General features: G+C 36.8%; 6 protein-coding genes across 6 annotated transcripts; 1 reads left to right on the top strand and 5 right to left on the bottom strand.

Annotated features, from left to right (window-relative positions):
• Positions 1-78: 78 nt before the first annotated feature.
• On the bottom strand, positions 79-1,973 carry LOC117634529 (uncharacterized protein At4g29660). The gene is made up of 2 exons (XM_034368676.1): positions 1,599-1,973; positions 79-439 (listed from the first exon to the last, which is right to left on the bottom strand). The coding sequence occupies exons 1-2, from the start codon at positions 1,779-1,781 to the stop codon at positions 332-334; spliced, it is 291 nt and encodes a 96-aa protein (XP_034224567.1). The 5' UTR covers positions 1,782-1,973; the 3' UTR covers positions 79-331.
• A 1,519-nt stretch (positions 1,974-3,492) lies between these two features.
• On the bottom strand, positions 3,493-6,227 carry LOC117636067 (thioredoxin-like 2, chloroplastic). The gene is made up of 4 exons (XM_034370507.1): positions 5,827-6,227; positions 5,165-5,350; positions 4,303-4,467; positions 3,493-3,894 (listed from the first exon to the last, which is right to left on the bottom strand). The coding sequence occupies exons 1-4, from the start codon at positions 6,022-6,024 to the stop codon at positions 3,757-3,759; spliced, it is 687 nt and encodes a 228-aa protein (XP_034226398.1). The 5' UTR covers positions 6,025-6,227; the 3' UTR covers positions 3,493-3,756.
• Positions 6,228-7,127: 900 nt separating this feature from the next.
• Positions 7,128-9,365, bottom strand: LOC117635585 (ectonucleotide pyrophosphatase/phosphodiesterase family member 3). The gene has a single exon (XM_034369893.1). The coding sequence runs from the start codon at positions 9,136-9,138 to the stop codon at positions 7,651-7,653; it is 1,488 nt and encodes a 495-aa protein (XP_034225784.1). The 5' UTR covers positions 9,139-9,365; the 3' UTR covers positions 7,128-7,650.
• Positions 9,366-9,472: 107 nt separating this feature from the next.
• Positions 9,473-13,185, top strand: LOC117636077 (enhanced ethylene response protein 5). Its single transcript, XM_034370518.1, has 12 exons — positions 9,473-9,694; positions 9,786-9,922; positions 10,024-10,117; positions 10,286-10,375; positions 10,613-10,678; positions 10,820-10,909; positions 11,033-11,089; positions 11,449-11,510; positions 11,967-12,054; positions 12,281-12,357; positions 12,445-12,519; positions 12,605-13,185. The coding sequence occupies exons 1-12, from the start codon at positions 9,527-9,529 to the stop codon at positions 12,840-12,842; spliced, it is 1,242 nt and encodes a 413-aa protein (XP_034226409.1). The 5' UTR covers positions 9,473-9,526; the 3' UTR covers positions 12,843-13,185.
• Positions 13,186-13,474: 289 nt separating this feature from the next.
• LOC117634336 (glutamate-rich WD repeat-containing protein 1) lies at positions 13,475-16,777 on the bottom strand. Its single transcript, XM_034368406.1, has 12 exons — positions 16,594-16,777; positions 16,331-16,494; positions 15,972-16,050; positions 15,691-15,873; positions 15,490-15,588; positions 15,097-15,262; positions 14,878-14,984; positions 14,601-14,740; positions 14,432-14,504; positions 14,167-14,282; positions 13,936-14,053; positions 13,475-13,848 (listed from the first exon to the last, which is right to left on the bottom strand). Exons 1-12 carry the CDS (start codon positions 16,639-16,641, stop codon positions 13,720-13,722), a joined length of 1,422 nt encoding a protein of 473 aa, XP_034224297.1. The 5' UTR covers positions 16,642-16,777; the 3' UTR covers positions 13,475-13,719.
• Positions 16,778-19,006: 2,229 nt separating this feature from the next.
• Positions 19,007-19,459, bottom strand: LOC117635506 (cyclic nucleotide-gated ion channel 1-like). Its single transcript, XM_034369815.1, has one exon. It carries the CDS (start codon positions 19,457-19,459, stop codon positions 19,007-19,009), a length of 453 nt encoding a protein of 150 aa, XP_034225706.1.
• Positions 19,460-25,676: the final 6,217 nt, after the last annotated feature.

The following is a 25,676-nucleotide window of genomic DNA, read 5'->3' as shown; positions in this document are numbered from 1 at the left end:
AGATCACTGATCACATATCAGCTACGTGTTGGGTTAATGTTTAAGTTGTTTGGCTTCAAATATTTTACGACCAAAAGATGTACAAAATCATACAAGTAGTTTTATACAGAAAATTTAAAAATAAAAAGTGAAATTGGACGGTGCCATTAGTTCCATATAAAGAGAAGTTTGACAAGTTCTCTTATTATGTATGAAGGATTTTTCTACATTTTTTTTCTTCATGGAATAGCAAATTCTTCTTGGCATAATAAACCTTTGATATTCATCAACCAATACAACGCATAGAATGGTAGAAACTCTTGAAACAATTTCTGCAACTCTTCTAGGGCAGTCACTGACTGGCTGGGACCTCTCCTTGCTGTACCCTCCACGGCCCTCCATAAAACTTTGGCTTCATAAGAGGCACTGCCTGGCCAGGATGATCCTCCCAGTATTTCTCCTGCACAATTTTAAAGGTGCAGATTTTATTTAGGTCTTCAAAATTTGGTATGACTAGATTTATCACCATTGAACTTTGGATAAATAAGTAGACATGTATATCCAGTTAAACCAATTCATCGATACCTTAATCTCAAAAAGATTAAACTAAACCAGTTTCCTAAAAAAGAATGAAGTGAGCTTGGATAAGAATGGAGATCATCATATATAAGCGAGCAAGTGACAAGTCCAGATTAGCTAAGGGACATTGGCAGGCACATTAAGAGTTGGCGCCAACACTTCTGTGACACCAATGATGTAATCTGACAGAAAGCTGAAATGAGACCGAATTCTTTGCCAATCACTCAATAGATACAAAAGGAAAATAAATAAATGAAAGAAAAATCTAATGGTAGGTTGTTGACAACCACAAGAAATCTCCTATTGAGGCCAGAACTGAAAAATAGGGCATCTTCCCAGCCCTGTTCCTCTGTTCTCTGGGAATATTATCAATGATCAGAGCAAATTAGTTTCTCTTTAGATTGCAGCTCTGCGACTAAAAGGCATATGGCAACAACCATAAATTACTGACGGTGAAGTGAACTAGACCTATAGACCTAATCAATAAAGTGTGTAGGAAATTAGGCATCGATGCTGCTCCTTCCAGCTCCAAACCTGTTGACAGGTCTGACAAAGTGACACTCCTCTCAGCTATGCCACAGGCATGAACTCATACAATATATACCTTGAAGCTGGAGAAACAATGCCATGAGCATTATCAAATGGCCTCTCCTAAACTATACATCAATCAAACAAACCCATAAAGTTCACAACAGATTTCAGTCCAACAAAAAGATTTAAGAAGAAACCGAACTGCGGTGCAGGATTTACTCTATTTCTTATAATACTAGTTTAGGACATGTTCTCACTAACGTTAGAGATATAAGCAACTTGACAGAGCTCAATCAAACAGGTTTGAAAATTCAAAAAGTCTATTTTGTGCACCATTTGATGTTGAAAAAAAAGAAAAGAATCCAACTTTCTCTTCCTCTGAACTACAACACCAGAACTAGAACCCATAAACAAATTTTTGGTCTAGACCCACTAAATTAACCCAGAAAATTAACAGTAATATTAATAAAATAAAATCACAAAAATAGAAGACACAACAAAGTAATTACCTTGTATAGCTGCTCAGTGATAGCAGAGCCAACGACCCCAGTGTAGAAAGCGGCTACATAGATAGTGACCAAGGGTGTAAACGATTTGGGTCTGCTGTAAGGCTCAACCATGGTCCAAAGAATCATTCTTTCCCACTTTGTGTATACATAGTCTGCATATTTCCTCCATACATAGCTCGTCATTTCCACCAGAATTTCTTGCTCAGCTACAAATGGGTATTTTTGCAGTTTCTCTACAAGAGGATACGTAATCTAGGGTTTTCTTATTACTGAGTTTTCGGTTTTTTTTTTTTTTTTTCCCCGAATTTTCTCGGCAGCCAAACGAACTATTTCAATCAGCCAAGCCGTCGAAGAAGAAAGGGAAAACCAGTTGCAGATAGCAGAGAGGGAGAGAGAGAGAGCATATATAAAACGGCATGTCGTTCACTGGAGTTTGGGTAAGGAGCCAAATGAGGCCCAAACAAACACTAACACGTGCCCGTCGCAAAAAAAAGTTACCTTTTATTTAGAATGCTGCTATTTTCACCCTGTCTTATTTTTCCACCTAAATATCTTATGCCATCTAACAAGCCCACAACAAATCTGCAGAAATGGTTGAAGAAATTAGTTGAATGGTAACTTAATTGCTAATATGGTGGGAAGAAGGTTGCTGACAATAGCTCTTTGATTGTGGGTTAGACAGAGTATATATCTTCAGTGTCTTTATTGGATATCAGACCACAAACTGACTGCAATTCCAAATTGTGCTTCCAATTGGTTGCCTTTCTGTGCACTCTTCTTTCACTCCAATTTTAATCTAATTCCAATTATCACTTTTGTGCAACCTTATTCTCTACAAGAGGATACGTAATCTAGGGTTTTCTTATTACTGAGTTTTCGGTTTTTTTTTTTTCCCTGAATTTTCTCGGCAGCCAAACGAACTATTTCAATCAGCCAAGCCGTCGAAGAAGAAAGGGAAAACCAGTTGCAGATAGCGCAGAGAGAGAGAGAGAGCATATATAAAATTTCAATGGCATGTCGTTCACTGAAGTTTGGGTAAGGAGCCAAATGAGGCCCAAACAAACACTAGCACGTGCCCGTCGCAAAACAAAGTTACCTTTTATTTAGAATGCTGCTATTTCCACCCACCTGTCCTATTTTCCCACCTAAATATCTTATGCCATCTAACAAGCCCACAACAAATCTGCAGAAATGGTTGAAGAAATTAGTTGAATGGTAACTTAATTGCTAATATGGTGGGAAGAAGGTTGCTGGCAATAGCTCTTTGATTGTGGGTTAGACAGAATATATATATATTCAGTGTCTTTATTGGATATCAGACCACAAACTGACTGCAATTCCAAATTGTGCTTCCAATTGGTTGCCTTTCTATGCACTCTTCTTTCACTCCAATTTTAATCTAATTCCAATTATCACTTTTGTGCAACCTTACAGAGAGGGCTGTTTTCCATAGGGATGACGGGTAGCTGTGGGGAGGTGGGGTTGGGGTGGATTATTTTTTACGTTTTTTCAATTTATAAATATATATATATATATATATTCTTGCCATAATATTATAGGTTTCGCTTGAATTAATAATGAATGAGTATTTTAGGAATTATGGTGGGTGGAAAGATAGGATTGTATTTTTTCAAATTTATATGATGGGTGAAAAGATAAGGTAGGTGGAGAAATAGAAGAAATGGATGGAAATAGTAGCACTCTTTATTTATTTTGTTTTTTAAATAAATATTTACTGTATCTTTTAATGTTTTTATTATTTAGTTGAGCAAGAGAAAAAAATGATAAAGACGAGTAGAGAGAGATAAACAGATTAAAGAGATGATGAGAGAAAGATAAATAGAGAAAATGATTTTCCAAATAAGCAAACTTCAACCTGATTGTCCAGCTGTTATAAACTTGGAGAAAGAAAGAATCACTCATATCATATATTATGAACCTGGAACGTCTTTGTCCACAGAATTTTCAAGTAAATACATGACATCCAGAATAAGAATGACAAAGAATGTGGCAGAACAGCAACTTGTGCTTTGCGTTGTTTTGCGTAGGGAGAGGGAGCAAATATACAGAACACAAGTACCAAGCTCAAGCTGACTATTGTGGGGTTTGATACTATGGACGGATTTTCTTAAATACAATTGATTGAGTTGAAGAAGTTCTATGATGAAGCAGATTCCGAGGGCTTGTCCTTTGGAACTGAGGAAGGTTCCAGTATAAGATCTCCGACTCCCTTTGGAGGGCCGATGCTGCAACGAGCTGTGTTGTGTAATGCAATAGCATCCTTTAACTTCTGGAACTGATAAGATTATGGACGCAATCAGGTCATTTGAAATGAAAAATGTATGTGAAATTTCCTAAAAGCATTAGAGCAATTCTAAAACTTCTGCATCCACATCACCTGCATCACACATATAAATCTAACACAATGAAAAGAAGATAATGGAAGATGATTGTTTCCAACAGTATGCCATTCAAGTTTACTAATTCTCCTTTATTCAGCTAAACTAATCAGATTTGGAGTTTTACGCAAACTATGGTTCCCATTTTTCAAAAAGTAGGTACTTCAGAGGTTACAACCAGTTTTCTAAGGTGTAAAAAGAAAAGAGATACTATAAAAATCATAAGATTCAACATTCTTCCCGGTAACCTAAATGATGACACAAAAAAGAAAAAAAGGAAAAGAAAACAGAAGTTCAATAAGTACCTTAGCAAGTGAACACGAAAAGGATTCAAGCTGTCCCTCAGCTCCACGATAAAAGTGGAAATAGGGAAGTACCTTCACGTTCATACTTTTGCACATTGGCTTGTTCTCGTCAAAATTCACTTTCAGGAATAAAATCTCAGGGTGGTCTTCAGCTGTTCTGCAGAGCTGACACATGCATTAAACAACAATATCAGGAACACAGCACCTCAACTATATAAAATCAAGTGTGATACATTCAACCATTATCTAAGTTTCCATTGAAGTGAAGTAGTTTCGAGGAGATTTTTACGAAATGAATTTTTAACATTGAAGACTTCTTATGTTCCATTGGACATTTAAGCTGAATCTTTGGGTAGTAAAGCCATCTCGCCTCCTCAAAAACATATATACAGCAGTTTGAACTGGGTGACTTCTTGTTTATTTATAACATAGGCGGCATGCAATATAACCAGGAAAAAGTGAAACAACCAAAGAAAACACTCAGCTGACCAGAATTAGTTCCGAGTTCTCCAACAAGACATGCCACTGCTTCCTTGGGTACAGTTGACATCTGGAATCAAACCATTCCAATGAACTTGAAGGCTTACAGTTCAAGTTAGCAAGCGCAAACCAGGAAAGGTTTCAATGACACCAGTCCTAGTATACATGTATGTATTTACACATATACGCATATGAACATTACCTTCTTTGCGGCATGTTTTAAAGTCAAACATCTACGGATTTATTGTCTCAGAAACTATACGAAAGTTTTTTAAGCAGAAAGTAACTAGAAGGAATGAAGATGACTTGACTTTTATTTCTTCAAGTAGTTAAAAACTGGAACAAAATTATGAAGAAATGTTCAAGTGACAAAGGAGATTACCTTAGGAAATAATGCACGGCAAGAAGCACACCAAGTCCCATAGAATTCGACAATAACTAATCTATCACCAGCTTGGCCTAAAGCACTCAAAAATTCTTGTGTAGAATGAATGTCAACCATATTTGGAACACTTCTTTCCCACCATTTTGGCTGGTCTCTGTCTTTTTCAGCAACAGCTGCCTGTACCTGCATGCAGGAAAGGGTACAACAAATACACGAGAAGCCATAAAACATTCAGTAATTATCAGCTTAGTCCAAAACTTCGGGAAAACTAACAAAAAATAATTTCCAATCGATTTTCCTCTTCCCTTTTTAGACTATCTAAATCATAAAACTTGGCAGTAATGTGGGCCTTTCTGGGTGAAGTGAAGAAAAACTGAAAAACTGAAAATTTGCTAACCCAAATTTCAACTTTAACAGATAAGCAAAAAAAGCTCCGAAATGCAATTGAACAAAACAATTTAGACAAATGAGTTTCCCTAAAATACTTATAATGTGCAGAAAACTTGGTAATTGAATTCAATTCACAAACAAATTTCCCAAAGGCTTATAATATATGGCCCAATTACAATATCCCAAAAAATGGGTCCTTCCAAATTCAAGCAAATATTGAGTAGATAAGAAATAATTGGAAGAAAATGACCAGTTATGGTTAGAATTACCTTGAAATGCACCAACTGTTTTCTGGGTCTGAAAGCAACGCGAGTAACAGACGAATATGAAAGAGGATAAACCCTTTTATATGGGTTTTGATTGGGTGGGAGGCCCGGTTGGAGAGAATTGAAGGAGGAGGTGAAGGAGGTGGGCAGAGACGAAGAGAAACGCAGTGAATGGAATGGTAATCGATAAACATCGGCCATTTGACTTGAAAAAAAAAGAAAAGAAGAGAAAATATAAAGAAAAAGATAATTAAATAACAGAGCTTTTGAAGATTTTGAGAAAGCTGAGGTGGGTGAGCTCTAAATATACGTGAGGGTCAAAGTCGCCGAAGAAGAAAGGCCATGGCTTTAAAGAAGAGGAGGTGTGTGTGTGTGTGATAGTATCTAGTGCTCTGTGTGTGAACCAGAAGACGATGTTAGTTTTTTGTTGATTTTTTTGATGAAAAGTTTTTGGTTGATTTTGATTCTACTTCTTGCTTTCCAATTTCAATAAATTTTTTTTTTCAAGAAAAAGGATATATTTAGAGTTTTTCTATTTAAATTCTACACTTTTCTTTTTTAACAGGGTTCAAAATATATATAATAATTTTTCCTTTTCATTTAGTTTTCTTTTGTATTATAAAAAAAAATACAAATAATCCTGCTTTGTAGTTGCAGTTTTGTGCATATAAATTTTTAGTTATTAGGACATATGGTAACACACAAATTTAAGAACGTAATAATTAAAAGTTGGGTCAGGGCTGTTTTTGTGATTGCATAAGTGACAAACGACATAATAACATTACATTTTAGTAATATTTATATTAGTTTTTGTTGACTTTCCAAGTGGTTTTTAATCTAAATTTTTATAATATTTAAAATGAAAATATTGTTTAATTTCGTATTTAACTTCAAAATTCTCTTTATATTAACGTGTTGTTTCTTTCTCAGTTAAGAATTTTTTTTAGGGAAAAAATAAAGATTTCTAGTGAGTTGATATTTTATATTCAGTAAGCGGAATATTTTGGAAAAGTAATTGAGTTTTGCATTATTCACTAGAATTGTAAAAGTCAACAGAACTTTAAATAGGCCGTGAGAAGAACCAGGCCGCCAACCATCTAGCCCACTTGGGCCATAAAGAGGGTCTGCCCTTTGGGCTGATGCCTTAAGATTCGGCTTACCCAAACACCCCAAAAACAAAAATAAAAAATAAAAAATAAAAAATAAAGAAAATGACATGATGTTACTACGATAAGAGAACTCTAATCTCTATTGATCTATTATAAAGATTGCTTTGAAAGTTCCTCAAGAAACCCAAAAGGCAATAAAAGAAAGATTGCTTTGAATTTAAGAGATTGCAGAAGTGCTGCCAAACACAGATTTTTTTAACTGTCTAGAGATGAATTCCCAAACCATTGAGGTTGAAGGAGGGATTACTCTTTAATATGAACTCAAAATTACATATATTTAGACAACACTAATTTATACTACCAGATGATGTCTCTTTACAAAGTTACAAAAATTACAATTCAGCATTTAGAGGCTGGATCCTGTTCATGGTAGCTCCTATTACATGAAGCAAACAGATGGAACAATACCTTCTATTATGCTTCATCATGCTTCAAATAATGTACATCACACTTGCCTGAAACTAAGCATGTCGCAAAGAGTGAGCTCATGGATCAGGAAGTAAACTGCCACCTTTCTGCGAAAGCCTCATAATCTTTGTATTCATGACCTTATAACCTTGCAAAACATAATCATATGGTTCCATGATAGCCGAATTCGCCAACCACCGCTCAAACTTCAACCAGATGACTCCACCTGGGATATGCTTGGGGGTGGATACTAAGCACTAGGCAAAAGAACAGACTTTGAAAATGATAAAGATCCATTGTTAGGAGCACCCTGAATATTAAGAATTTTAGTGACCAAGTTGTATATGTGGACATTTTCAAAACTAGGAACCTTACGACCTCTTGCAAACTGAGGACCATGCCCAACGAATATGGTTCTCATGGAAAATACACCATTGTCATAACCATGTGATCCTCCACATTCTCTCCGCTTCGTCCTCTTTTGTTCTACCTTAAACCCCTCTTCAACCAACCCTATTATAGGCGGAATTCGATCACTCGCTGCATAATGGAGCCTACTAGGAAGCTCCTCCTTAAGATACATTCTCAAATTCTTCCCATTCTCAACTTTCCCCGATTTCAATCCTTCATTCATCTTAGCAACAACATTCGAAGGATCAATTCCTGAAGGCGGACGAATAGCAAGTAATGGAGTATGTGACAGGACCCAATTATCAGGAATTTCAATCCAAGAGGCCAAATCATCTAGGTAAATTAGCTTTTTATCACAAGTACCAACCATCCCATGATCACCCACCAAAATTATAGTAACATCCTCAAAGACCCCTCTTTTCTCTAAACCTTCAATCAATCTCCCGATCATCCTATCAATTCTAGCAACAGCTTCAGTAATCTCAGGATCATCAGGCCCAACCTGGTGACCCTGATGATCAGGGTCCTCAAAATACAGAGTCATAAACGCAGGAATTTCACTAGTAGGCAGATCGAAGTAGTTCAAAACAGTATCAACCCTTTGCTCAAAAGGAACAGAACCATTATACTGCATGCAAAGCTTTTCAGGGCAAGTCCAAGAACCTTTATTTACCTCAGAACCAGGCCAGAAATAAGTGGCAGCCTTCAAACCATGATTGACCACAGTCTCCCACAAGGGCTCACCTAGCCACCACTTGGGTTCGTGGCTTCCCATGTTGAAAAACTCCCCTGTGTGCGGATCCACAAAGTGGTTGTTGACTATTCCATGATAAGCAGGGTAAAGACCTGTGACAATTGAGTAATGGTTGGGAAATGTTAGAGTCGGGAACACAGGAATCAAACCCTGCTCGGCCTCGGTCCCATTGGCGATGAGTCTACCGATATTCGGCGTCGGAGTCTTGAATTGGTAACCGAATCGAAACCCATCTGAGGAAACTAATAGAACCACTGGATGGTCAAGTTTTGCAAAAGCCCGAGCCTTGGATTCGACTGATGTGGAGTTGTGTGCGGGCGTTGCTGTGGCCTTTGATGGGTACGAGAAGAAGAGGAAAGCGAAAGCAATAGCAGCGGAGAGAGCTATGCAGGTGATGAGCAAGAGAGAGATGAAGATGATGGTGGTGCTGGGTTTGTGAGAAGGGGATGAGGTCGAAGGTGAGGAGGTGGATGAGTCTGTGTTGAAAGAGAGCAGAGCCGTAGCTGGGTTTGGAAGCTCTTCATCTTGGGTTGGGATCGGTGTGGGTTTCATGGGCAACGAATCCGAACCCATTTCGACAAACCAGCTAATTTCTTCTGGTTTTTCTTCAATGGGTTCAAAGAATGGGAGAATTTGTGATGTGGGTCTTGCTGTTGAGCTATGGAGAAAGAGAAAGAGAGGGGCTTGAGTAAGATGCAAGGGTTAAAGGTTTGGTCTTCTTGTTGCAGACAGTTTGGTGGAAGTTGGCTTTCAACTTTCAAAGAAGACGACTTGTTAATTGTTTTCAACTTTTCTGTGGACCTGCTTTGAGCTGGAAGGAAGGCATGTACGACAACGGATTGGTGTTGGATATTCCAATTATACGTAAAACGACTTGTCGTTTTGACCCTTCACTCTCACACAATCAAGCAAACAAGAAATAAAGGTGTCTGCTTACTGAGAGAGGAGTTTGAGCAGAAAAATGGCGTACTTGAGCATGGGAGAGGCCCACAGGAGAATCAACGACTACCTCAACCGCTTCTCTGACGCTGTTTCGACCCAGGACGGGGCTTCCCTCAAGCAGCTCCTCTCTCTCTCATCCAACAACCCCGCTATCCTCTCTCTTGCCGATGCCCTCAACGTCTTCCAGGTCATGCATTTACATGAATGTGAATTTATATATGTATTTGTTTCAATTGGAATTTTAGGGTTTTGATTAGTGCTGTTATTATGTGTGACAGGACGCCAATAGATTGATTAAACAGTCCGATAACGACACTCAATTTGGTGAAATTCTGGTTCATCTGTTCCGTGCTTTTCAGAGTTACCGAGTCGGGAGCTTCATTGATTCTTACCAAGCCTTTGAAAAATCTGCAAAGTATTCATCTTTTAGATTGATTTTGATGAATTCTGTTATATGTATGTAATTTTATATCTGGTATTGGTATTTGACTATTGGTGGTGGTGGTGGATGTGCAGTGCTTTTATTCAGGAGTTTAGGAACTGGGACACAGCCTGGGCTTTGCAAGCATTGTATGTTATAGCCTATGAAATTAGGGTTCTAGCCGAGAGGGTAAGACCCCCAATTTCCCTTTTCTATTTTTTTTCCCCTTATAATAAAAGAAAAGAATAATATGTGCTTTATTGTTGACCTTTCACAAAATGTGTGCTTTATTTTATTACTGGTTGTGGATATTTTGGGAAGAGGATTCAAGTGAAACTGTTATGTGTGGCTTTGTAGGCTGATAAGGAATTGGCTTCAAATGGAAAGTCCCCGGAGAAGTTGAAGGGAGCTGGTTCTTTCCTTATGAAAGTTTTTGGGGTTCTTGCTGTAAGATTTCTTACTTTCATATTCAATTTCTTTCGCTTCTCTTACTAAAACTTTGGTATGTAGTTTTTCCTCTCTGAATGAAAGTCGATTGTTTTACTCCTGCTTCTATAACATTAACATTTGCATTTTTTTTCTTGGATTTTTGTGAAAAATACTACTATAAATTTAAAAACTAATGTCATAGTTTATCCTTATGAATCCATATTGCTAACGCTTTCATTATTGTATCCATTTTAGGGAAAAGGACCAAAACGTGTTGGAGCATTATACGTGACTTGCCAGTTGTTTAAAGTTTATTTTAAGGTGAGATTTTATGCACAGCTATGAATTTATTAATACTTTTCAAATATATCTGAATTAGCTATTAGGGTCTCTTTTGCATTCTGAGTAAACCACACAGAACCTGAGCTGCATTATGATGAACTATCTTTTATTACTCTGCAGCTTGGTACAGTTCACCTTTGCCGCAGTGTCATAAGGAGCATTGAAACTGCAAGAATATTTGATTTTGAGGAATTCCCTAAGAGAGATAAGGTCGGAATTGACTTTGATTGAGCAGATGTGATTTTCTTTCCTGTTTTTTTCTTCTTCCTGCCCCCTTTTGAATTGTGCAACTAGTTTTTATCTTTATTCTCACTGTTGTACTGTGATATGCAGGTCACTTACATGTATTATACAGGCCGCCTTGAAGTTTTCAATGAAAATTTCCCTGCTGTAAGTAACCTAATTTCCATGGTGTTAGTAATGTGCAAGTTTCTTGTTTATTAAGTTATTTAAGTGGTGTTTTTGGTTTTGGTTTGGGGTCACCCTCTGGATTCTTGAATTCTGGAATTTAGAGACACTTGATAGAGAAATGAGCAGTTCCATCCTGTGTCTTATGGTCGTTTTAAATAATGAAATTGGATTAGATTCACTCACAGCAGATGTGTCATTAGATTATAGATTTGATATCAGTGGGCGTCTTATCCTATACTGAATTCACTTATTTCTATGCATGCGAAAGCTCTACAACTGAAAAATCTAGGTTGTCTTCAGCCGTGCTATTGACTAAATCGACTTTTGTCACCTCGCAGGCCGATCATAAATTGTCGTATGCCTTGAGGCATTGCAATCCACAGAGTGAAGCAAATATAAGGTTCGGTTCAGGTGTGCTTGTTGCATATATGTTGCATCTGCATGATAGACTTTATGGGGTATCTTTGTAGAGAAAATGATTGTTGTTGTGCCTCTATATTCTTTGGCTTGAATCGTCTTTTTATTTGTATGATGTTGATACTAGAATTTGATTTTGATAATTGACCAAACTGATTCTAGTATCTATCATGATAAGACAGATGGATGATCATTTTACTTCTATTCTGTTGGTGTTACCTGAATCTAAAATTCAACATCTCTTACAGAAATGGTTGTATACATCAATATCCTTCTAATTTTCTGCCGTTTTAGGTTTATATTCTTACTCGTCATAAAACATCTTGTGAGAAGAAGTCTAACATGAGATTTATTAAATTTTGTTCTAACATGAGATTTATTAAATTTTGTACTATCCTATTATTTTCTACTCATTTTTAAATTGTTTGTATTTGCATAGGATGATATTGAAATATTTGATACCCGTGAAGCTTTCAATCGGCATCTTACCAAATGATTGGCTTCTGGAAAAGCATAACCTGGTTGAGGTTTGTCATTCCCTTTGATTTGTTTGTTATTTCCTTTACCTACAAGAGAAATTATTCAATGGGGTTGATGATTCGAAATGAGTTTATGTTACTTGGATGCTTCATAAATCTATTTACCAGTGTTCTCAATGAAGAAGAGTGTAAACCTTAGCCTGCCCCCACGCCCATTTCCCCCCCTTTTCAAAGCTGTGACTAAATCCTAGTTTACAATTTCTTGCCTTCACAGTATAAGAATGTTGTACAAGCTCTAAAAAGAGGTGATCTCCGACTTCTTCGGCATGCTCTTGAAGAACACGAAGATCGGTATGCTTGGCTTTCTTTCTGAAAATCTTGAGATAGATAAAAATCATTTTCTGGAAGATGGAAACTGAGTCCGTTAAAATAAAACAGGTTCTTGAGATCAGGTGTCTATCTTGTCCTAGAGAAGCTAGAACTCCAAGTCTACCAGAGATTAATAAAGAAAATGTAAGTTCCCGTGCCACTTTTTAAAGTTTGATGGTAGAATTACTCCGAAGATTCAGTTCATGACTACCACATGCTCATCGTGCAGTTACATTATCCAAAAGCAGAAGGACCCGATCAAAGCTCATCAGCTGAAATTAGAAGTAATTGTCAAAGCATTGAAATGGCTTGAGATATCCATGGATCTCGATGAGGTGGAGTGCATAGTGGCCATATTAATATACAAAAATCTTGTGAAGGGGTACTTTGCACACAAGAGCAAAGTTGTAGTTTTAAGCAAGCAAGATCCTTTCCCTAAATTGAATGGAAAGCCTGTCAATTCATAGAGAAAATTGACAGAACTAGTTTTGGTGATGAAAAATATGCTATGTAGATGTTATGGGTTGGCCAGTTTCAGTTCCTCGTCATTGGAATGAAGAATTGCTACTTTGTACCTGAAAAATGTTGTCAAAGAGAATCATATGGAGGGGTTTGGGCCACATACGAGGCAGCTTATAACGACAAAAGCTATACAAGTCTCTTATTTTTACAGCCCTTGTAATTTTGAATTTTGTGAGTCATGTTTTTCTTTTTAGAAAATCTTGAGAACTCAACAGCCATCATAGATTCATGTTCATGTTCATTATTCCCCCCAAATATATATAAAATTTTTGTTAGGAATTATGTCTATTTCTCCATTGATGTCCACTCTCTTCAAACTTGATTTCATCTGTTCTTTATTTCTCCATTTTTTGACATATTTTCATCTGAATATTAACATTGTTATTCCTCAACAGGCGCACTAGTACTGTTGATGTGTTGTAACCTGCAAATTAGTAAATTAATTGGGGTTTATATTGTTTTACCACGGTTAATTCTTCTTGCACCTCTGCGCGACTGTTAATTAAATACGTACAAAATCCCAGTAAACAAATAGATGCATAACCATATTGCCCTTATAGATAATCAACTCATTGGACAAATATACCAAAAAGGATATCATCAAGAAATTCCAGGCATTAGGCAAAATTTGTAGAGGTTCCATACACCAATGAAACTCCCAAAAAAGGGGAAGGAAAAAAAAAACAAACCAAAACAACTGTCACTTCAAACATGTAATTGCTTCAGTACATACGCTCTCATCATACTATTGGAACATGATCTGAAATATATCTACTTGGCGGTGCACGAAGCAAACTGACAAACTTCAACTTTGAAGCACCATCAGAGGTCTGAGGGAAGGGTAGTCTGTATGTTTGAAGGCATCAGAATATTATAACCATCTGCTGCAGTTGAAACGAGCATGCCAGGAATCTGGGCATGCCAATGAAGTTCTTTGAGGTCTTTTTGTCCCTGTTACCATAAATAACCATGAGTTAAATGACTGAACAAGTGACAGTGAGGGTTTTTAGAATAGAACAGTCGGTCAAAACTGTTTACCTGATGGACAAAAAGAAGTTGTGGAGGTAAATCTTTTGGAGCATTCACTTGCTCCTTTGTTTTAGCTTTGAATTCTGCCTCCTCTTCCTCGTCATTTTCCAAAGATAGATCCCATATTCTGGTAGCGAAAGCCAAATGACAAAATATTTTGAGTTCAGGCATAGAAAGCACGAAAGTATTAGGTTTTAATGTAGGATTATCACTCTAATCTGGTCTTTAAATATTACTTACGTTAGCTGATTGTCAGAAGATGACACTGCCAAAGTGGAGGCTTCATGTGGACTCCACTCAATGGATGTGATGGGGTGTTTATGGTATTCAAAATGTGCCACTACAGAATCTCCTTCCTACGTGCAAATAGAGGAAAGAGGATAAATAATTTTAGTTGTTGATTATCAATGAACTTAAAAAAAGCACAATTGAACCCAATTTAATACTCATAGTAAATGAATTACAAGAGAAAATGTACGGATGCGGAAGTTTCAACAAGGCATACCTTAAGCAATCTAAGATCGCGAATGGAAAAAGTACCATCATCACTTCCAGATGCCAGCATACAACTAGCCAGCCTAAGAAAAGAAAAACAGTGCCAAGGTCATCATATCATATGAAGCACAAAATGTATCACAACAAACAAAAACAACTAATGTTCAAGATTTAAGCACCTATTCCAAGAAATAACATTCACATCTGCATCATGCGCCTTAAAAGAAGTTGCTGGTGACTTTCCCAGACGGATATCCCATATTGCTATGTTCCCATCCACAGAACAAGAGGCAAATACATCAGGTTCAGTAGGACTCCACTGCAAAGATAAAAGGTAAAAAAGTATCGCTAATGGATCAGAAAATATTAAGGAAAACTACTCTAACTAGATTGTAAGGTTGACTATATGCTTTATAACAACAGATCGAACTTTAGCTTCCCATCTTAGCTACATACTTGCAGATCCTCCACACTTGAAGTATGTCCAATATACGGAGTAGTATCAACATTCCATGTGGAACCCGATGTAGGTTCCCACAAATGTATATAATTCTTGCAATCCCCTTTTAAAATCAAGAACATAAAAAAATCATTAGTTTCAATGAAAAAAGCAATATATTATTAAATACCCTTGATAGAGAAAAAGAAGATATTAAACTAAGTTAACAATAGTACCAGATAGAAGCCTTCCAGGTACAAGTGGACTCCAGTCTAGAGCAAACCCTTCATCTTTATGCCCAAACTTAACCAATGGAGCCTGGTTAAAAACTGAAGAAGCTCCCTGGCTAACGTCTGCCTCTGATTCTGCTAAAGCATTTAAATGAGAACTGAAGTCCCAAACCTGCAAGAGTAGCAGGATTAATCCATGTTTAAAGTAAAATTAAATGGTCATTCAAGTGTCAGTTTATTATGAGGAACTTGTATTTAATGTAGTTGTGAGTTTATTCTATTAAACCATATAAGGAACTTGTAGTCATAATCTATTCTTTATGCTCAAAATATGTACATATTTATATAAATTGTAATTGATGAAGAACTCATCCAGGATATAAGGATATAAAGTCTGACCTGCACATGACCAGTATCTGCCCAAGATGCACATATATGGGGATTTTGTGTCATGGCGCGTATACGATTAACACATCCTTCATGAGCTACCTTGTGCAACTGCACATGAGAACAAGAAACATGGATATGCACATAGATGAGATCAAAACTAAGCAAGATGAAGGTGAGATGAATCATGTCTGGGATGTAACAAAATATTGCCTGCAAAACCGGTGCGCCAGATCCACCAGCCTCCTCATCATCGCTATCTTCGTCACTATCACTATCCTCACTATCCATATTAGAGTCTTCATCTGCAGGTTTGGCAGGCACTGGTTCGCGCTTTTTCCCAGAAATGTTGGATACTTTAAATATTCCAAGAGAGTTCCAAGCAGCTTTCTCTGCCTGCGCAACAAGAAGTTTTGAGTATTCACCATCACTATCGTATGGGTGAAAGAAAAGCGAGAGATAAATCATTCAGAAATTTAAAAGATAAAGCTCACCTGAGTCCCGGCAACGAAATACACTGTATGGGGGAACTCTGTCCGAACCAACCCCAATGTATCTCGTACAATATCAAAGCTGTCAAAAGTAATTCACTTTTAGCAGTGAATTGGAAACCTCTAAAACATAATTCAATACTCTGCGTAAGCAATAAGAGTTTCCGACGTTAAAAAAGCCAAACATTAACAGCCAAAAAAACAATAAAAAGCAATAGCTGTATGCTTAGTTCAACTTAGTTATACTAAGTTCAGCTAACCAAGCTCCAACACTTCAAACCCAGAATTCAAAGTTTAAACTTTATGCCTTTCCTGCAATTTCTGGGCAACCAAAAAGAAGAATAAATAAAATTCAGAGCAACCTTAAACAAGGCCAACCAATATGGAAGGCATGGAGAGAATTGTAAGCTGATGGGTCACACTGGAGCTCTTCGCCTTCCTCCAACTTGTCCACTCCTGGTTGCCATACCTTCGCAGGCATCGATGGTATTGCAGAGGAAGAAGACCCATCTCCTTTCTTTGAGCCCTAAACAAGAATTCAATTCGATTGAATTGGTGAAAGATAAACCCCAACTGACTGAAGTAATTAAACAATTAAAGGCGATGGAAGTGGATTGGAGCTGACCTTGTTCTTTCTCTTGGCTTTCTTAGGGTTCTTGATGCTTCGGACCATTTCTAATCTTCAGGTTTTCCAGAAACAGAGACTGATGAAGCAATGAGAAACAAAGCAAACCGAAGAGAAAGAGGGGTTTTGGTGGGGCTAGGGTTTTAGCTTATCGGGCTTCGGGCTTCGGGCTTCCTGCTAATAATCTTTTTCCAGCCCAAAAATAACTTATTCATAAAAGAAAAGGGCCTGGGCTATTGGGCTAAAACTGACTACTTCATCCGTTTGGGCTACAAAAACGAAAAAACAAAAAAGTGTCTGTAATGGCATTACTTCTAGAATGACTGACTTATTTACAAAAGTCTTGTACATGTTGTTGAAAGGTTTGAAATTTTTATTGGATGCTTTTGACATGTTCGTTTAATCCTTCATGGTTCTCATAGTCCGATTCCTCTCTCTCTCTCTCTCTCTCTCTCTGGTTCTGTATTTTGTGGAGCCATTTTCCTGATTTGGAAATTGGAACATCTGATATTCACCTCACATCGCATTATTTATGTCTAATTTTTCAATGGTTCTATTTCTACTTGGATGGAAGTTAGAAAGACCTTTTTTGTTTCTATCTAATATTGCTGTCAACTTTAGGTACAGCGGCTGGATGGATGCATTGCAGTGTAAGGTGACTTATGTGAGTTAGCCTAATCACGTGTTATGATTATCATATTAAAATGAGATAATGGGATTTATGTTTATTAGTTATTGTTAGACTTTCAGTTTTGATAGACTTTGGTTAGTTTATATTAACTAGGACTCAATCATTTAAGTATATTAGTTTTGTTTAAACTCTTACTCTATCGATAATAGGAGAGATAGTGTTAATGTTTCTTCAATATAAAAGAATTGGTCCCTCCTCTCACAATACATAAGTTATGTGGCAAGAACATTCTGGTGTTTCAGAGAGAAGAAGATCATTCCCATAGTTGTCATATCCTTTTTATTGAGTATGAATCAATCGATAAGTATTCTTTATTCATGTTGTAATTCATGTGTTTATTGTATTTAACTTTAGTTTCACTTACATGCAGATCATATAAATGGCTGAAGGTGCCCTCTGAACATCCCGTGTTGCATGGCATATTCCAGCTTCAGCTTTTGCACGCTTAGGGACCATTTCAAATTTACAGGGAAGCATTGGGGAATGATTAGCATACAAAAAGTTTGGTAGAATGTCAAATAGAGAAAAAGAGTTGCCTTTATAGGGGGCAGCTTGAGGAATTTTTTTTCCATCCTGCCCGCTGTGTTGACAGATGGGGCATTTGAATTGTCTCCAAGTAATGACTTGTACTAGACTTGGTTATGTTTTCCTGTAATATGCATGCAGGAATAAGATTTCGAGATGTGACTTCTGAAATTAGTTTAGTTTCCAAAGAGGGAATAAGATTTCGAAAGTGCGCTTATTTTTAGCGATGGTATCAGAACCAGTTGCTACCGGACTATAGATAGGCCTTACGCCCAGACTGAACTACACGATTGAAAGCCGTTACGTTAGCCCGCAACCAGAACTTCTTGCTTACTTCCCTCCGTAGCCAAGACTTTTCTTACCTTTTCCACTCGGGTAGCTCACTCTATATGGCTTGTTTTTTGGGAGGTAAGCTTGGGCAGCAAGCTATCTGTTCCCTGAAGCAAAAGTAGTTGAAGCCAAAGGCGACAACGAGGCCCCCAAGCCCAAGGCAAGGTATAGCTCTGTTTTCCCACGCCTGGCAACGGTTTATTTGGCGCTAAAGGTCACTCGCACGGCACAAAAACAGCAGCCAATACTGAAACACAGTCGCAAAAACTCGAACTGTCACAGTTACAAATTAAAGTGTTTTTTCTGTTTTCAGGTAGGCCTTTCTTTTAATTTCCCTAAACTACTATTGGCAATTTGGTAAACCCTGTAGAAGGTGAACTTAACAAAATTCGAGAAGGGTAATAGTAAAGGCATCTAACTATTTCCTTTTTTTTTTTAAAAAAAAAAAATTTATTTATATAAGCTATAATTGACATTAAACTAATCCGAACTACGTAGAGGGGGGATTCGAACTTTAGTGTAGAGGGAAGAGCACATCCGAGCTAGCTAATTTGGCTAAGCCCATCTCAGCATTTTATCAATGTTTTAGATCCAATTAATGTGGCACTTTTTTAATATTTAGAGCCACTTTAAACCATTTAGGTTGATGAATGATAGAAATCAAGGTATCACATAATTAATTAAATTGTGACCAGAAGCTAGTGCTTTTGACAAGAGAATGGCATTTACTTATTATATTTAGTAATTGGACAATTACAAATGTCATTACGAAACATGACAAACAAGAGAAGTAATCCGAAGCCAATTCTTAGATGAGGAAAGAGACGGGCATGAGAGGGTAAACACCGTAGCATCCAATTCTTAGTCCTAGACAGGCCTTGCATGACGACGGCGCCATTTTGCTTGTATGCTACAAGCTGCCAGATGTTGCCACCTCTCCAACTGGGACTCCTCTATATGACCGAGCCTCTTGCTAAAATGCCACCAAAATGTGGAGACAACAATGTTCAAGTTGTTGGCTCTGATGGCAAATGCTTCAACTTTCGTATGGGCCTTGACAATTCTGGTTAACTTGGGAAATTCAGAAAAAGAGCTCAATTTTGATGCCCAATTTAGAAGCTCTTCTCCGTAGAAGTCACCTTTCACAAGACACTTGATCGCTGAGGAACCACTTGCATGGGTTGGGTATGACCATGCCGTACCTTGGGTGATGAAGAGCATCTTATCAAGTGGTTCTCCCTCTCGAACAATATACTTGTCTTCGCTAAACTTCACCAACCTAAGATGCTCACAGATTGCTTTCAACACGTTTTCATTCATATTTTCCAGCATTGAGACCTATATAATATTAATTTTATTCAATAAAAAAAAAAACAAAGAGAATAAATTAATCTAGCAAGGGATATAAATTTATACTAGCTAGGAATACGAACGCATGCATGTTATGTTATGATGAAAAATCCCATTAATAAATATATATTCCATAATTTGGTAGACAAATTAAGTACTTACTTTTTTTAGTAAATTCAAGCTGAGAAGCCGCATAATACTTCTTTGCTGTATAATAGGAACAAAAGAGAGAATATTCTCCACATCAACTTCTTTGTTTTCTTCAACTTTTTGGTGTAATTTTTTCATGATGTCCATCTTCAAATTCTTTTTATGATGAAGGCCGTTTTTATGCAACCATAAATCTATATCTAGATTCATCATCTGCATCTTCTGTCTCAATTTAAGCTGACTTGACCTTTGTTGTGACATCTGCATGTCGTTAATTCCATAACCAGTCAGAATGAAGATGTGAAAAATAAATTGTTTATATCTTTGAAAAAAAAAATTCATAGAGGACCATAAAGGGTGTCCTTCAAATAAAAGTATTTGAGGAATCCCTCAATAGAATAAGACTATATATATAAAAGCTGATCACACAAACCTGTATCCTTGTATTGAGATATATTAAAAATAGCACCATGCCACTTATAGATACCAAAATCGTAAAAAAGATTTCCACCCCATAAAGACTAGTTTGGAGGTTTGAACCAAAAGAACTGCAAAATTAAAAGAGAATATATTAGCTACTAATGTCTAGGAAAATTCTTCAATAAGTATTTTATGTTAAGAATTGGTTACATATTTCTAATCTTGACTGTTGGATTGCATATATATTGCATATTAAATCTACCAACACATCTAACTAATGCAATCCAATGGCTGAGACTAGAAGTATGTAACCAATCTTTAACTTAATACTTATTGGAGAATCTCCCCAATGTCTAAATCGAAGTAGTAACTTTCGTGCGCTTTATATTTCCTTCACCAGATTTGAACTTAGTTCTTTATCAAAAAATAAAAAAGATTTGAACTTATTAGTTCTTTCTTCAACAAAGAAATGTCATTTAAATTTCCTTTTTTATAGAAGTGATTAGACTTTTATTAAATCAATAAGAATAACATTATAAAAGGATACAGACAGTAAAGCGAGTCATCCCAATAACAATATGACATCTACATGGGTAAAACTTCCCCAGTGACATAAGCCCTCTCAATGACATAATTTCCTCGAATCTTGTCCAATGATATTAAGGGCAAAAACTAGCCTCTAACCAGCATGACTCTCCTAGATAGACTAAGAACACTCAGCAAACTCAACTAAATTTCTGCAATCATAAGAACATAGAAAACTCATAGAGTTTTTAGAATTTATTGAAAAAACTAAAAAAAAAATTAACTAAAACAATAACGGCAAAAGGAAAATCACCTAGTTACTCCGGGGCCTCAACACACAAATGAGCAGTGGCATGACCAAGCCGCGACACCTCAAAAAGTGGCCTCACAAGATGAGGCACAACCAATACCAGCCCAGAAAAGAGTAAATCGATATAAGTCCACCAAAAACTAAAAAACATCGAAGATACGAGAAAAAAACTCCTGGATCTAAAGCTTTCTCTCTCTCTCTCTCTCTCTCTCTCTCTCTCTCTCTCTCTCATAGCAGTTAGGAAACGTCGTTTAATTGTCCCAATGACATAATACAACCATTTAAATTTGTTTATGATAAGCATTAATTAGCTGTGGGATCTTATATAGATAAAGTGAAATACTCTATTAAGAATTTTATGTTTATAATTAATTAATGATTTCTAATCTCAGACGTTGGATTATATGTATATTGCATATTAAGTTCACCAACAAATCTAATGAATTTATATTAGAAATTTAGTTAATAAACATCAAACAGTTATGATACCTCAGATTGCGCAATCCCCACCAGAAACTTTGAAGCATGTTTCGTGGAATAGACGTTGACCTGGTCGTGTTAGACTGAAGAGCGTAGAGAAATATACCAAAATCGAAGATAGTTGGATCTGGTGGATTTATAGGGCATGATGCCTTTATATGCGTGATATTGAGATGCAAATTGGGGACGTAAATCTCGGTACCACAGTAGAAATCAAAATCTGTTTGAGAAAGATCACATCCCACGATATTATCTCGACAGGCATACCACCAACAATCTGTCTCTCGTTGAACAGAAAGATAGTACCACAAGGCTCCGTATAGCTGAAGGACACCAACAAGGCAGTTAATAATAATAATCTCAAGTTTTAAAAAAATATTTTTTATACAAAGTAAAAGTAATAATGGAGAAAAGGAATAATTGAACACATTGAGTTAGAAGCCCCTTGTGTTTTTTTCGTTTATTATTTTGGGGGCTGTTAAATGTGTGAGTACGGTCTCCATGAAGTGACAAAATCATTTTAGATGAAGTTTGGTTCAAAGTCCCATGACATCTTGACAATGTGTGTGAAAAAAACTTCTCTCTCCTAATATTGCATGTATAAAAAAAAATATTTAGGCATTAAATTGTGACAAATTATAATTTAGGTACTAAATTTCGACAGAAGCCAAAGTTCTGGTTCCCAAATTGGAAAAAAAACCCCAAATTTTATATATCCATTCAAACAATATTTATTGTCATGATATATCCATCCATACATTGATAATGCAAGTTTACTTAAGGAAATTTTTGTGCTAAAACTAAATTAAAATAAGCTGAAATATATATATATATATATATATGAGAGATAAGATTGAAACTTACGTGAGCAGCAAGGATGAAGGGAAGTAAATCCAATATAGCATTAAACCATCTTCCTATTTTAGTTTCTATATTAGGACACCGCTTGAGAAGCCCGTATGTGTGATAAACCCGTAGTGTATATTGGGCCGTAGTGTAGATCGTTAGAAAAATATATATATTTAAGCTTGAATAATGTTGGTCAGCAATAATTACTACCTGCACACATTAATTATACAATGATTTATATATATATTTATATATATATATATCTATATACACACATATTTAATTTGGTTTAAACCATCGTATAATGTTTCCAGATGTTAAAAATAAATTACAATAAGGGTAAACGGTCGAAACCCCCCCTGAACTATCACGCTAGTTGAAATGTCAACTCCTAATTATTTTTTCAGCCAATTTAGCCCTTGTATTAAATTTATTTGTCAATTTCACCAATACCGTTAGCTTTTTCACAATTTCATCTAAATGCCCATCAAATATAAGGGTAAATTTGACATTTTATAAGATTTTTTTTTTTTTAAAAAAAATATTGAACAAGATATTGGGGCTTAAAATCGGAAATGAGGGGGTTGAGATTTCTCATTGGCAGTTCAGAGACGATACTATTTTTTTTCTTGGATGCTGCTGAAGAGAATTGGGAAAATTTACTTGAGTTGCTGAATTTATTTTGTAAGATTTCTGGGTTGAGCATCAATAAAGCTAAATGCTCTCTTCTGGGCATCAACTCTAATTGTGAGAAGATTTCCAGATTGACAGAGTCCTGGGTCTACCTCTTTGGGGGAATGTGAGAGCCCTTAAATTCTGGGATACTGCTGTGGAAAAGGTGGAATTTCACCTCCAAAACTGGAAAAAAAACAAAAAACAAACCTACTTATCTGGAGGTGGAAGGCTTACTCTAATTTAAGGAGAGGATGGGATAGATAGATTTCAAAGAAAGAAAGAAAGAAAGAATGTAATTACAAGTAATGAAATCTTCCGATAAATTGTCTTTAATAATTGTGACCCTATAAAAAATTCCCACCCACACCATCTCACAAAATTCGTTGAGTAAAGGAAATTCATCATGAAACCAGTGCCAGTACGAATCATCTCACCTCTGAAGCATGTCGCGGCAGCCACTTGAATGTCATGGGCGGTGGACTCACAAGATTAATGGCGTCTCCTCCTCCTCCTCCAGGGAGTTTTGGCTCCACCACAACCACCCCAATACCCTCGCCTCCAATCTCCTGCCTATTGCCGCCTAGTTCGGGTATGGTGGTGGTATGCGTGACCTTGTGCAGATTCTCTACCGGATTCTTACAGGCCAAGACGAGGTCGATGAAGAGATGATGTTTGGTTGGCAAGGTGGCTGTCGAGAGGGTTTGGGGGATGGGGTGGGGAAGAGGTTGATTGCTAGGGTTTTTTTTATTTTTTATTTTTTTGCTTTTTTATTTAAAGATTTAATTATTTTTAACGGAAAATTGGATGAATTACATGGAAACTAACGGCATGGGGTAAATTGACCATTTAAAATAGTGTGATGGTTAAATTGGCTGAAAAAATAATTTATGGTGGACATTTCGACTAGCGTGATAGTTCATGGGGATTTTCGGCCGTTTACCCATACAATAATGATCTGTTGTATCCACTAGATACAACAGATCATTATTGTAATTTATTTAGTGGATAACATCTGGGTCTATTGGTGATTAATTTGCAGCTGCAGCTATACCAGAATGCTATTAGCTGCAGCACTATACCATGCATGCGTGTGTGTTAACACTAAAACAAATAGTTGAAAAGCAAAATGAATGAAATTGACAGAATAGAAGGCTTATGTTGGATTTACCTGTGAAAGGGGAAGAGCACGCAAAACACGAGGTAACAGCTTAAGGATGGTTCTTGCCTTAAATGATTTCTCTCCTCTTGTTTTTCTTTTTCTGGAGGAGGCCCCAGATGTCTTAGCATTAGGCTTGCTACGAATTCGCCAACGACAAAATATGGCAATGTCCATTGCATAAAAGAGATCTAGGGCGGATCGTAAGAAAATAAATGACCACATCAAGTATTGGTTCAAATAGTAGGACGTATGGTCCCCATCTACGACAGGAATGTAAGGGAATACAGGATCAAGGAAGACAGCAAATACACATGATATCGTAAATACTATATCCCACTTTCGGAGGAACGTCGTCGCTGGCTGCTCATCATGTGGACCAAGAATCTCCTCTGTTGTTGGCCATTGTCCACTTGATGTGTGCGCTCCAGCTTCATCTTGATCAACACTAAACAAGACACACAAACAAACAAGCATTTAGATACAAGTTTTTCTTTAAAGGGAAAAAAGAAAATGTTCTGAGAGTTGGAGAAAGAAACTAGCCTTTAAATCAGAAGACGAAAATGACTAACCAACCTTACAATATTCTTACATTCGATGATCTCTCCAAGAATTTACAATATTTGTGACTTATTATAATGAAATCGTGAATACCACGATGACTAACTGGGGACCCAAAGAAAATGTTGTTAGAGGACATTCTATGTACAACGAACCCCTAATTCTTTATACTTGTAACTTAAAAAGGGGGGAAAAAAAAAAAACTAACAGAACCTAAATAAATAAATAAGGAAAAAGTTTGGCTCCTCAAAATTGAGGAGTTCCTCTAGGTTTGACGCGTGTCAAATATTTTACTATTCTTTGCTCTGTTTTTTTTTTTTTTTTTTTTTTAAATTTTTTCAATGTTACTGGAATTTGATAAGTGTCAAAATCAAATTGGTTGTAAGGAGGAGGTCCTCCTCAATCTTAATGACCCAAGCCATGCTCCATAAATAATCAGCAGCTCCCCCATAATTTAGGACAATACTTCCATCCTTACCAATAAGGAGGAACTCCTCCTACCTTCTATTTGTCATCATGGTTGTGTTTTTTAAAGTTCCTTGCTCATTACAGTTGCTACATCTTGATCAAAAGCTGCAGTGCAGTTCTTTGCAAATTGCATGAGTTATTGGGCATGGTCGAAGGGTAAGGAGTGGGATGTAGTAGTGGTATTGGGCGTGGTTGAGAGCTACGTCTCGCTGCTCTGTTTTTCGTTCTTAGTTTCCCTTAATATTTCAAGTATGTACTTTGCTCCCTTGCTTTTTTTTTTCTTTTTTTTTTTTTTGCAGGTTTAAACAACTGCCATCTCTCTTCTTTAGTTAGTGGTCGAAGTTGGTTGGGGGGGTTAATGATGTCGACTTGTGAAGCCAAATTGGGGTCGTGTAGTGAGGTTGTGCGCGTGGGGTTATTGGTGTGAGAAGGTGAAGGTAAAGAGTCTCACATTGGAAAGTTGTGAAACCTAACAAGGGCTTATAAGGAGTTGGGCTACTCCCGTCATAGCCAATTGGTTTTGGGGTAGAACCTCAACTTCCTTCATGGTATCAGAGAGGGTTAGCCCACGTGTGAAAGCCTAACGGCCACAC

The sequence above is a fragment of the Prunus dulcis genome, chromosome 7 (genome assembly GCF_902201215.1).
Source record: "Prunus dulcis chromosome 7, ALMONDv2, whole genome shotgun sequence".
Taxonomy (NCBI): Eukaryota; Viridiplantae; Streptophyta; class Magnoliopsida; order Rosales; family Rosaceae; genus Prunus; species Prunus dulcis.
This window is presented reverse-complemented; position numbering and strand designations above follow the sequence as displayed.

Bases quoted from the DNA above. Each gene is read 5' to 3' on its own strand.
- LOC117634529 (XM_034368676.1), bottom strand. From the start codon at position 1,781: ATGACGAGCTATGTATGGAGGAAATATGCAGACTATGTATACACAAAG. The intron at 440-1,598 runs GTAATTACTTTG...AAAATTGTGCAG, and splicing joins TCACTGAGCAGCTATACAAG to GAGAAATACTGGGAGGATCA.
- LOC117636067 (XM_034370507.1), bottom strand. From the start codon at position 6,024: ATGGCCGATGTTTATCGATTACCATTCCATTCACTGCGTTTCTCTTCG. The intron at 5,351-5,826 runs GTAATTCTAACC...TCCTGCATGCAG, and splicing joins AACAGTTGGTGCATTTCAAG to GTACAGGCAGCTGTTGCTGA. The intron at 3,895-4,302 runs GTACTTATTGAA...TAATCTTATCAG, and splicing joins TTTCGTGTTCACTTGCTAAG to TTCCAGAAGTTAAAGGATGC.
- LOC117635585 (XM_034369893.1), bottom strand. From the start codon at position 9,138: ATGGGTTCGGATTCGTTGCCCATGAAACCCACACCGATCCCAACCCAA.
- LOC117636077 (XM_034370518.1), top strand. From the start codon at position 9,527: ATGGCGTACTTGAGCATGGGAGAGGCCCACAGGAGAATCAACGACTAC. The intron at 10,376-10,612 runs GTAAGATTTCTT...TATCCATTTTAG, and splicing joins AAGTTTTTGGGGTTCTTGCT to GGAAAAGGACCAAAACGTGT. The intron at 11,090-11,448 runs GTAAGTAACCTA...GTCACCTCGCAG, and splicing joins TCAATGAAAATTTCCCTGCT to GCCGATCATAAATTGTCGTA.
- LOC117634336 (XM_034368406.1), bottom strand. From the start codon at position 16,641: ATGGTCCGAAGCATCAAGAACCCTAAGAAAGCCAAGAGAAAGAACAAG. The intron at 15,589-15,690 runs GCAATATTTTGT...TCTCATGTGCAG, and splicing joins CTGGCGCACCGGTTTTGCAG to TTGCACAAGGTAGCTCATGA. The intron at 14,283-14,431 runs GTATGCCTTGTT...ATTTGCACGTAG, and splicing joins GCGATCTTAGATTGCTTAAG to GAAGGAGATTCTGTAGTGGC.
- LOC117635506 (XM_034369815.1), bottom strand. From the start codon at position 19,459: ATGAATGAAAACGTGTTGAAAGCAATCTGTGAGCATCTTAGGTTGGTG.